This window comes from Eptesicus fuscus, chromosome 20 (assembly GCF_027574615.1).
Source record: "Eptesicus fuscus isolate TK198812 chromosome 20, DD_ASM_mEF_20220401, whole genome shotgun sequence".
NCBI classification, from domain to species: Eukaryota; Metazoa; Chordata; class Mammalia; order Chiroptera; family Vespertilionidae; genus Eptesicus; species Eptesicus fuscus.
The window spans coordinates 38,294,910-38,307,779 of NC_072492.1; the positions used below are offsets into that span (position 1 = coordinate 38,294,910).

A 12,870-nucleotide genomic window follows, 5' to 3' on the forward strand; every position below is an offset into this window, starting at 1 on the left:
TATTCAGAAAATTGGCATTGTAATTTAGAGACCAACAGCAAAACAAGACCACTGTGACTCAGGCGAATACATAATCAGCAATTATTAGAGCTTTAGAATAGCCTTTCCAATCCCATTTTTTTCAAACCTCAAAATAACTTGTACTTTTGGGCTATGCTCTGCCTAACATTCAGAGGAATGGCAAAGGTACATTTGCCAGGACAGGAGGACATACTCACCCATTTTGCCATCTTCTACAAAAAGCACATTGAGTGGGATGAGGCAGCTGAAGTAGAAGACATCAATATTGTTTTTCACAGCTACCTGCCAGGAAAGAACAAGGGAAAATGAGAACATCATAGGAAGCCAGAATGCAGAAAAGAACACTTATGTGTCTTGAAATATATCACCCTATTTCCTTTCTCCTTTAGACAGAGCAGGACTCCTTAAATCAAGACACACTAGCCCATACATTGCAAAGCATATCCTTACTCATTGCACTGTTAGAGTGAGTATTGTGACAACCTGCAACACGGCCTCTCTCTTAGGAGGAGCTCCAGGGGGGAATGAATTCAAGGCACAAGTCCCATACCCAGAATATTCTATTCAATTATTCCTGTTTCTATGGTTATTAACAGTAGTTGCTGCTACCACCTACCTATTAATGATATAATTTTTTTAAAATATATTTTATTGATTTTTTACAGAGAGGAAGGGAGAGGGGTAGAGAGCTAGAAACATTGATGAGAGAGAAACATCGACCAGCTGCCTCCTGCACACGCCCTACCGGGGATGTGCCTGCAACCAATGTACATGCCCTTGACCGGAATCGAACCTGGGACCTTTCAGTCCGCAGACCGACGCTCTATCCACTGAGCCAAACCGGTTTCGGCTAATGATATAATTTCTAATACTCATTATTACCATCCCAAAGTAGGTGTCACTCCCTTTTTATTTTACAGATGAGGAACTGAGGTTCAGAAAGATCCAGGGTCACACTGCTAGTACACAGAAGAACCAGGCTCAAATGCAATTTGTATGACCCTAAAACCTGATCACCCCCCACCCCCTCCCCCCCACACAAGTAAGTGGTCATACTGCCCCTTATCTTTTTTTTAGATGTTGGTTTTAAAGTTGTTTCTTTTATAAAATTTTATTTCCTAAGTCTTATGGTTGGAAAAGCTTGTGGGTCAAATACTGGTAAATCAGATGACTATAAGAAGGAAAAACCCTTGGCCCTGGCCAAGTGGCTCAGTTGACTGGAGCATCGTCCTATACACCAAAAGGCTGCAGGTTCCATTCCTGGTCGGGGAACATATGGGAGGCAACTGGTTGATGTTTTATCCCTCCCTCCCTCCCTCCCTCCCTCCCTCCCTCCCTCCCTCCCTCCCTCCCTCCCTCCCCTTTCAAATTAATAAACATATCCATGGGTGAGGATTAAGAAAAAAAAGGAAAAGCCTTTGAGCAAGCAAAGAAATGAGTTTTCTTCTCACAATACAAGCTTCCATGGCCCATTCAATTCAGAGCATGCTGTTTATATTTTTCAAAAAGTTAGTATTTTTATTCAGGGGCAACACTGGTTGGCATATACATTCAGGAACAGGCAGCTTCCAGTGAGGCAGATTATAAGAACCATATACTGTAAGAAGGGAGAGGAGGAGGAGGAGAATCGCTTTAAACCACCACTTCCCACTGGTTTCTGTCATTAGTGACTTTCCTATTCATGCTCTTGGCACTGCAGGAAAACATTTCTCTGGGCAAGTTCTATAATCAGTAACCATGCCTATTTCTCTTTCACTTTGCTCTAAGAAAACAAAGAATGGGGGGAGTGCCTATCTAGCACCATTATATCCTCACCCCCAACACTGTTCTTTGGGGGGGGACAAATGCCCACACCTCAACAGCATATCTACCATTCATCAAACTTTGGCTATGAGCTCCAAATATCCTCTTTCCAAAGACTTCTAGTTCTTTTACATTTATTATCTTCCCAACCTTAAATAGTACTTTTATTTATTTCCTCCTCCATAGTTTGGTTATGTCTACTTGACAGTCTTTCTGTTCTCTCTCCCAGAAAAATCCATCAATTACTTTCCTTGTAACTTGTATGTTTTTTTCCCAAGAAAAATGATTTTTAAATGTGATAATGTTACATGCAATAAATACCAATTATTCAAGAAAAATGATCTTACATATAATAATATTACATGCAATAAACATTAATATTTCAGGAATAAAAGGATTTTTAAAAAAATATATTTTATTGATTTTTTACAGAGAGGAAGAGAGAGGGATAGAGAGCCAGAAACATCGATGAGAGAGAAAAACTGATCAGCTGCCTCCTGCACACCCCCTGCTGGGGATGTGCCCCAAACCAAGGTACATGCCCTTGACCGGAATCGAACCCAGGACCTTTCAGTCCGCAGGCCGACGCTCTATCCACTGAGCCAAACCGGTTTCGGCAAGATTTTAAGTATAATAGTATTACCAAAACTGTACTAACATAGTATATCACAAAAGTTGTAGGAAATATTAAAAATCTGCAAATAATAGGAGTAACTTGTGTTTTTAACCTTTCAATTACCAACCTCCTAGGAGTGACCTCTATCACATAATCTGATGCCCAAAATGCTGGAACAGCAGGATTCTCAAAAAGTTTGAGAATGGTGAATATAAGTGGAGAAACTAACCTTAGGAAAAGAGGGACTTTTGACATTTTAGAGGTGCTACAGTACCACTTCAAAAAATTTATACCAACGTGGGCTTCTGGGAAAGAGGCATTTTCTAATTAATACTTAGTTAGCATTGAGAGAAGGAGGACTCATTTCAAATAAGGGTACCAAGAGGATAGAGGAGTGCCAGGCTCTATAAAGGGCATTTAGAGGTGAAAACTGGGGTGGTGTAGGTGGGGTAATGTGGTTACATGAAGGTCTTATGTGAAATGTGAGTGATTATCTACTAATATCTTTGGATATAAAGCAGTCATTTTTCACAAAGTGCCATTTATTCAAACATTTATTTATGTTTACTATGTCCTAACCATTTGATATATAAAGAATACAGAAAAGATAATCCTTCTCCTCCAAGGAATAATATTGGTGGTACTTAACCAAAAACTTATATATCTTGTTGTGAGGGAATCCATATTCCAATTGGAGTTCTTTAGCAACGAAACGGACATGAAAAGCCCCTCTAGGTTGGGTTAGCAGTGCTAAACTATTATGCTTGAGGACACTTTTAATACAAAGATGAAGGCTGTGGACCCTCTTTCTGAAAAACGTGCGTGCAACATTTGACATACAGTTTCAGGTTCCTGGACTTCTGTTCTAGAATAATTCTGAGAAGCTGAAAAAAGCAGAAACAATGGACACAGTAGTTCAGAACATGAACTTGGGAACCAGATCAGACGTGATTTCAAATTCTGACTCTTGTCACTGGTTGTGTGATTTTGGGTAAGTAGTACCCAGCTCAGTTTCCTGCCTGTAGAATGGAGATAACAGTACTGAATGCATGGGTTATTATAAAATAATGAGTTAATATTTGCAAAGCGCTTAGAATGGTGCCTTAAAATAAGTACTATAACAAGTGTTTGTTAAGGAAAAATTCCCAGTCTTCTGTTTTACCGTTTTTACTTGGAATTTTTCATAATTAAGGATAATCGTATTAGACTTACTGGACATCTTACACATGCTCAAATGTAGCACTACTACTATGCTAAGAGATGGGAAGAGATAAAAAGGCTTATTAGCAAACCATTAGCTTAATGTCTCTTCTTGCTACTGTGCCCTTGGTAAAATATCATCTTTTGACAAGATCAACTGCACACAGATCACTCTTTGGGAGGAAGTGTTTCAGCTCTTTTCCATAAGCTTTTCAAAATCTGCATTTTGCAGCTCTCAAACCTTTACTCTTGGCTAGAACTGCATTTCAAGAATATATATGGTTCTCTTGGATCTGGTCACTGCCTACCTCTCTAGCCCATTTCCTTAACTTCAATCACATCAAAATTACTTCCTGTTCCCCAAATACTGAAACTCACAGCTCTGTGCCTCTTTACCTATTGTTTTTTCTACTTAATAAAGTCTTCTGAAATTTTAGCTGTCTGGAAAATATGTAATCTTTTAAGAAAAATTTTATTTATTGATTTGAGAAAGAGAGAGAGAGAGATTTGTTGTATCATTTATTTATGCATTCATTGGTTGATTATTGTATATGCCCTGACCAGGGATTGAACCCATAACCTGGGATGATGCTTTAAACAACTGAGCTACCTGGCCAGGGCTCTCTATGTAATCTTAAATTTAGTTCAAGCTTGAGATTTCTCCGGATAGCGCTTTTCCTTCACCGTACAGCACCCAGTGCATACACTTCCACTGCAGCATACAATTGGCTTAGTACACCTGCCTCACCCTGAAAACAATGAGCTCCTCAAGTGCAGGGGCTCTCATTTTTCACTAGCATACTAGTGACTCAATGAATATCTGATGCATGAAATTAAGGTGAATATGTTGAACAAATGGAATTAAATATTCATTTCTCATCCTTTTTTTCTACCTCTACATCATTTATCTGCATAACAAAATCCCAACATCTCTCTCATTACATAAATTGATACTGAATGAAGCAGAGATGGGGTGATATGTGGGCTCTTTTAGTTTCAAATCACTCAGCTAAAATAACATCTATATGCTAAGAAAGAATAACATATGTATTCACAAAGAATACTAGATTCTCCAAGGATATGCCAATCACTCCTTAGGAATTAAGGCATAAAAGAATCAAGGGAACACAGTATGAAGCCAGTTCGATTCAATCCAGATGGCAGTTACTTTTAAAGAGAACTAAGTCAACTTTAAAGAGTATGATATTGATTGCTTTGGAAGTAGGAGGGAGGTGTGTGTTTTTTTAAATTAACTATCCTAACAGGTACAGAATAGAAAGACATAACCCAGACAAGTTGGGAAACTATCTTCCAAGAGCTTTAACATCAATACCCACCTTGCCTGTAAGATATCAATTATCACATATATATCCAACTGCCTACTTGGTATGTTTAGATAGTAACTCAAGTGAACATTTCCAAAAACAAATTCCTGCTCTTTCCTCCTCATCCTTAAAATAACCTGCTGTCCTTCCAAACTCAGTAAATGGAATACTGCAAAGCCTTTTTTTTTTTTTTTTTTGCAAAGCCTTTTAATGGTCTTCCAGCTTCTGTACTTGTCTTCCCCACTCCGTACACCTACCTTCCTCAGTCTATTCTTGACAGCCAGAGTGAACTTAAAATGTAGGTCAGCTCACAAATACTTCTCTGCTCAACCCTCCAATGACTTCCCATCTCACTGAGAATAAAAATTAAAGTTACAATTGCCTGTAATCTGATCCCTACTGCCTCTGCTGGTATGTGCTACGACTCTTCTCATGCTCGCTCCCTGTCAGCCACAGGAGCCTGTTGTTGAGCTCCTTGCACACGCCAGCCACACTCCTCTCTCGTGGCTTTTTGCATTTGCTGTTCCTTTGTCTGGCAGTCTCTTCCTTCAGTAATATGCACGGCTCATTCCTAGCCTCCTTTAGGTCTTTACTTTTATCGAATACTAGAGGCCCAGTGCATGAATTCGTGCACTAGTGGGGTCCCTCGGCCTGGCCTGTGGGATTGGGCCAGGCCGAGGGACCCCACCGATGCATGACTGGGGCCAGGGAGGGATGCAAGAAGTTGGCCAGCACCAGAGGGACCTCAGGAGGGCTCCATGGCCAAACCCCAGCAGCAAGCTAACCTACTGGTAGGAGCATCTGCCCCCTGATGGTCAGTGCACGTCATAGTGAGTGGTTGAGCGGCCTTAGCATATCATTAGCATATTACGCTTTGATTGGTTGAACAGCCAACCAGATGACTGGACACTTAGCATATTAGGCTTTTATTATATAGGAGGATTATCTTTTCAGGTAGCTCTTACATGACCAACATATTTATAAAATTACACCACTCAATCTCCAATTCTAGGACTCCCCACTTCAATCTCTGCTTTATTTTTCTCCATTGCCCTCATCTGACATACTATTTTACTAATTTGTTGGTTTATTGCCTGTCCCCCATGCCACGTGCCCTACCTCCAGTAGAATATGAGTTCTATAAGGAAGAGATTTTTGCCTCTTGTTCACTCTGTATTCTCAGTTTCTCTAGATCAGGAACTGGCACTCATACTGAGTAGAAGTACTCAATATAAATAATGATTGTAAAATATACTATTCAAGTTCTGAACAATCATTTAGGTTTAGTCAAGATATAAACTTGTTCTAAAGTTTTCAAAAGAACAGCACTCTCAAGTTTTTTCTAGTCTCTATCCCTTAACAGAAGAGGGAATATGGACATACATACTGGGGTGAAGGTGGGAAGAAGGGTCAGGATTAGGAGTATAATACTAACTAGCCCATCATAAAAACAAAATTTCTTTGAAGTTACATGCTATTCCATAATGCATCTATATATGTTAATATAAAAATGTATTTCTCCTTTATCTTTGAGTAAAACGGATGCTCCAGAAAAATCTGTCATGTGTATTCTTCAGCTTCAGGTACCTCCTTAGCAGTGCGTTTTTAAAAACTGTGGGTCATTCCCCAGCTTGGGTTGGAGCATCCTCCCGTACTCCAAAAAGTTGCAGGTTCGATCCTAAGTTGGGGCATATACGTAGGTTGTAGGTTTGATCCCTGGTCAGGGTGCATATGGGAGGCAACCAATTGATGTTTTTCTCTCTCTCTTTCTCCCTGTTCCTTTCGTTCTAAAAGCAACTGAGCATTGACCTATGAACCAGGAGGTCACGGTTTGATTCCTGGTCAGGGCACATGCTGGGGTTGCAGGCTTGATCTCGTGTGGGGCGTTGCAGGAGGCAGCCGATGAATTATTCTCTCTCATCATTGATGTTTCTATTGCTCTCTGCCTCTCCCTTCCTCTCTGAAATGAATAAAAAATATTAAAAAATAAAAGCAATAACCATATCCTTGGGTGAGGATTAAAAATCAATAACAACTGTGGGTCACAACCAAATGGTGGTTCTTAAAATTAATTTAGTGGTCTGGAACTGGCATCAAAAATAGAATAGAAAATATCATAGTGTATTTCATGAAGAGTAAGTAATGTTTCCTGAAAGTGTTTCAATTTTATGTATTGTGTGTGTGTATATAATATGTAAAATATATATTTTACTGTTAAGTTGTAGTCAGTAAGTACAAAATCCTTTAATACTCATACACCAAATTAAAAGCAAGTAGTGAAGAAATGGGTTCAATGAGCTAAGGGACAGAATGTACACCTGAGCTTCTGCTTTGAGGATGTCTAAAGGAGATCACACAGATGGTACCGAAGAGCAGATTACCTAATGCTCTCTTCCTCTGGTCTGTCACGTGCAACATGTGGCCATAACAATATTAATTTGCCTCACATGGACATCAATAGGAAGAGCAAATGGAAATGATTCTGAGGCACTTTGAAAACACAAAAGGAAGCTATAAATGTTTAAGAATAATAATGATTTTTAAAAGTTACTTTTAGTGGCTGCTGGGGAAAGAGCAGCCTGTCAGCTTCAGCCTGTAACCAGCAATTAGTTTCTTCCCATAGCACGGAAGCCTGCTGCAGTAGCTGCAGCCTCTTTATGGTGGCACAGCTGGAGACGAACAGGCTAAATTAATATTCTAACCTTGTTCCAGTGTACTCAAAAGTACTATAAAAAGGTACTAGATGAACTCAGTCTGAACTCTGGCAAATGCAGCCTCTCACCACAGATAACCACAGGAGGCACAGCCACAAGAAAAACCAAGGCAAGTGGCACACAGCTCACCTTTGAGAGTATATCATCTACTCTTCCATGATGTCACTTGTGACCTTTCCAAGTTTCTGAAGAATATTTTTTCTTTTATTCCTGCTCTCTACTTAGCTTTTGGAAGGATTATTTACAGGCTGGTCCAACCTAAGACCAGGCAGTGATGCTGCCCATCTCTACGCCAACTAGTCAATAGATCCTAGGGGAATGGCTCTGAGGGACAGGTTTTTAATGACACTGACTCCAACTGTGTGATAAATGTCATCTGAGACTCAAGCAGACGTGGCTCTTTCTGCTAGCTGCTGGAGTTAAATCTACCTGTTCTATGTTTCTAGTTAATGCCAAAAAGACCTACCACCTTTAGGTTAAATATGGTCTCCCATTTCAAACCCATCTGAAGACCAGTGAGAAAGTCAGTGTGGCCAGAGTGGAGGAAGCGGGGGAGGAGCAGGTGAAGTCAATGAGGTAAGGCATGGCTAGATCTCATAGGGCTCTGTGGACCATTGTTAGGATTTTGGTTCTTCTGCTTAGAAAAATATCAACACAAGCTCTTCCAGACTGGCAATGTAAACCTCAGTATTACACAGCGGTGGTATGGCCTAGAAGTACGCAGCTGTCACAAAATGATAGGACATACCTATGTGGAGAGGGTCACTGGGAGCTGCGTGCTTCACAAGGAGCCCAGGTCAAGGGAAAAGAATGCTAAGATATATTGCATCTGTTCCTGCTCCAGGTAGTTTCCTCGTTTTTTAAAAGTTTTCTATGTTAGGCAAAATATATCAGAAAGTTGCAGCAAATGTACATGTAATCTCTTTCTGCCTGTACAGAAACCACTTGCCATACTATACTGACCAATCTGGTTATAAGCCCCAAATTATCTCTTCCTCCAGAAGTATACAACAAAACTACTCTATAGTTTCAGTTGCTAGAAATAAACAGCAATATTTTCACAGGCCTTTCAGTTTGCCTGACAAATTCCCCAAAACGTAAGGTCTTACCTTAAACAGGTTCTGCCAGACCAGAATGGGCTCTAAACCTTACGGCATCAACCTCTATTTTTCCCCCTTTAATGACATCTTTGTGATCCTTAATAGGACTGGCTGATGTGCCCTTAGCTGCAGTTTTTGCACCTTAGAATACTATTTACATTAACAATATGAACTGTTTGCTGTGTAGGGCTTATTGGTAAACTTAAAAATGCACTTAATATATACTGTACTGAACCATAAAATGGTGAAAACAGAACTAGTAAACTACCAGTTAAGTGATTAGCTATGCCACACCCCAAACTGGTATGTCTTGGGACAAAAGACCCAAGGAAACTCAATAGAAAAAAAGACCTCTGTAATAAGAATGAACAAACATTATTAATTTTAAAATCCTAGCGTAAAACTGATTTAGAACCTAATCTAGGTTCTAGATAATAAGGATACAGTCTCAGATTACTTAACAGCAAGTCAGAAATCAAATAGGTTCACAGGTGTGCCTACTGGACAGAAGAAGGGCATGTGGCAACCAAGATGATTAGGTACATGGGCAGGACACTGTGCAGAGATGCGACAGAAATTACTGTTAGGAACACAGCACGAGCTATGGAACTGAGAAGTTCTGTGCTTTCATATTTGGAGTACCTGACTTCCAAACTCCCTCAATGGTTCCTGAAAAGAAATGTTGCCACGAAACCAAGGAGCACCATTCATTTTCACACTTAAAAAAAAAAAAAATTAAATATGTTCCTTAGTTTCCAAACTGTAACTGATACTAAATACATTTACCAGTTTTACTTATAATTGGTTTTTATTAAAATTAGACCAATAAATGGACATTTGCAGTACATACAAATAAATGTCCTTCCACAAATTTAGGCTTTCCTGAAGTGGAATAAAAACGAAAAAACAAAACAAAAAACAACTTAGATTGAGTATATTTTCATTATAGGCCCACCTGAGTGATTTTCAGGCCCCATGAACTTTGACTCAGACAGAAACTTGTCTATAAAACTCCAGCTGTAAAATGAGGATCTACAGATAGAATTTAAAGATATATTCCAGTTCAATATAAATGAATTCCTAACAGTTTTAGGAATATTAAACGGGCCATATTAGGGTAATAAATCATTAGTATTCTTATAGAAGTTGAGACTTAAATCACTGCTCATATAGGATAAATTCTATCAGAAATAGGGTTTGAAACAGACATTAAACCAGTGCACACAGTGGTTAGAGCGGCGCCTTGAGCACCGAAGGGCCTCAGGTTCCATTCCTGGTCAAGGGCACATACTTCAGTTGCTGGTTTGCTTCCTCCCTCCCCAGTCAGGGTGTGTGCAGAAGGCAACCAGTTGATGTGTCCCTCAGTTGAGAATTAACAACAAAAAAGTTATCTTCCAACCATGAGATTTAACTTTTTAAAAAATATATTTTGTGCTGTCTTCTTTAAAAAAATATTTTTATTGACTTCAGAGTGGAAGGGAGAGGGAGAGAGAGATAGAAACATCAATAATGAGAGAGAATCATTGATTGGCTGCCTCCTGCACACCCCACACTGGGGACCGAGCCCACAACCCAGGCATGTGCTCTTGACCGGAATCGAACCTGGGACCCTTCAGTCCGCAGGCCAACGTTCTATCCATGGAGCCAAACCGGCTTGGGCTTAATATTCTTTATGTTTGCATAAAGGCTCAAAGGTTTTTATCAAGTTTTACTTTCAAGATGTATGAGCCTCAATAACATAAAGCATATGCATAATCCCTACATAAAAATTTTGAATAAAGCAAATTTTTCCCTGTCTCACTGAATATAATGCTACAGCAAAATATAAGAGTATACATATTGGTATGTATGAGGGAAGGGCATGGCTCTCAAGTGGGCTTCAATCCAGCTCTGGAAAATCCCAATGAATTGCCTGTAATTCCTACCTATAATGTACATTAAGACTTTGGAAAGTCCCCTACTACATAAAGATCATATGGTTGAGTCTATTTTCCAATTATTTATCCAATCAGAAACACAAAACTGATCCAATTTTTCATTATCAACTCTCAACTTACTATCATAATATAAAGTTGGCTGGGATTTTTATAGATGAAAACCCACAAATAACTTGTATTGCTATTAACAGACACATTCGTAAAGAGTTTCAGAAGCAAGTTGAGTGCTGGTTATATTAAGATAAAGGGTACTGTCTAATAGAATCTTGATATCTTTTTTAAAAAATATATTTTATTGACTTTCTACAGAGAGGAAGGGAGAGGGATAGAGTCAGAAACATCGATGAGAGAGAAACATCGATCAGCTGCCTCCTGCACACTCCCCACTGGGTATGCGCCTGCAATCAAGGCATATGCCCTTGCCGGAATCGAATCTGGGACCCTTGAGTCCACAGGTCGACGCTCTATCCACTGAGCCAAACCGGTTAGGGCAGAATCTTGATATCTTGACAAGGATAAGGAGTGTTCTCAAAAACAACAACCAAGTAAGAAATGAAATATTCGTATATAAGATACCCTGTTTCTCAGGTGAGATTTAAAGGATATGTTTAAATGACACACACACACACACACACACACACACACACACACACACACACACACCAGATAAAATTTGAAGTAGAAATCACAGAAGGTAATTTTCTTTTGCTTTCTTGGGTAATAAAATGTTTTCATCTTTTATAACCAAAACTCCACTGCCTACATTTGCTAATGGAATATTTCAGGTTCTGTTCTGTCTTTAGGGGTTATTTTCAGCACTGGATCTACCTGTCTGACCTGGGGATCTCTTGTAGTTCCCATAAGATCCACCACATCAAGGACTCAAACTCTAAGTGGCATGTGTTTCCATAAAAGCAATCCGAGTGCACAGTCCTCAATTGTGAATCTTGAAAGACCAAAAGAGGCTTTAATACTGAACTTGTTTGGCCTGCACAACAGTCAAGAAAAGTCAGCAGATACCAAGCTGGTTTGCTTCATTATATGGAAGCTCCTGAAAAAGTTTTCCATTTGGAAGCATTTACCAGTTTTTCTGGTACAATAGCTAGAGCTGTGGGCTTTCTGAGTGTGAATGGACATATGTAAGACATGAAATATCAGGGACAGGCACCATCTGCAACTCATTTTCTCACAGGTTGGGACTGCAATGTAGGAGTAGCAAGGGACAGAATTTTCTCAGGACCATACACTGGCCAAAAAAAAAAAAAAAAATAGAACACACACACACACAGACACACACAAAACCCAACACCTTTTGGCTGACAAAGATCTTAAGGATATAAATAAATAGAACTGTAAGATTGTGTCCTTTGTAGCTAGCATCTTTAGCACTTTCTGCCCTAGTCATTCAAAGGTTAAATAAATAGAACTGATGAAATACTGCTCTGTTTTAGAAGAGATAGTCAAAGAAAAAAGCCGAGACATTATTTCTTTTCCCTAATATTTATCCCCTTATTATACAACACTTATGTGGGGTTTAAAGATGATAGGTAGATAGACAGAAAGATAACAAAAACTATATATAGAAAAGGACCAATACGTTTTTTTAAATATACTGGTTTTAGGCAATCATCTACTTTACACAGTGTCCCCCTCCATATTTCCAGTACCTCAACTGACACCTATACATAGTTATCACAACTAATTGTATTCTCCATTCTTTCCTTATTTCCTCGTGACTATTTTATAGCTACAAATTTGTGCTTGTTAGTCCCTTCACCTCTTTCACCCCGTGTCCCAACCCCGCCTCCCCTCTGACAACCACCAGTTCTCTCCCTGTAACTTGGATTCACAAGGCTTTTTTATTTTTTTTAAACAACCAACATCAGTAAAGTAGAAAAAAGCTGATAGGTTCCAATCTCTATTAGGTATTTAAATTTGTGTCTCTAAGGTATAATCTATTTTATATTTTAAGAGGAAACAGTGTCTTTTTAACTTTTCAATAGTGTTTCAAACAGATTATAAGCCAACAAGTAGTCTGATGAGCATTTTAAAGAAAAGTGTTTTTTTACTAAGTGTCACATTAAAGTTCTGGAAGCTGGGTTTGACTTACTTGTCTTATATACAGATATTAAATTAGCCAAAATAGCTAAAACA

General features: G+C 39.1%; 1 protein-coding gene across 4 annotated transcripts in view; it reads right to left on the bottom strand.

Annotated features, from left to right (window-relative positions):
- The window catches only part of AP2B1 (adaptor related protein complex 2 subunit beta 1), a 100,816-nt gene that overhangs the window by 12,630 nt on the left and 75,316 nt on the right, over window positions 1-12,870 (bottom strand). For 3 of the 4 annotated variants that reach the window (XM_054709897.1, XM_054709895.1, XM_054709896.1), the window contains one exon: window positions 219-303. In XM_054709897.1, coding sequence (XP_054565872.1) covers window positions 219-303 — 85 coding nt within the window. Of the gene's footprint in view, window positions 1-218; window positions 304-2,984; window positions 3,325-12,870 lie in introns of those variants that run through there. The other variant, XM_054709898.1, reaches the window with a different exon arrangement.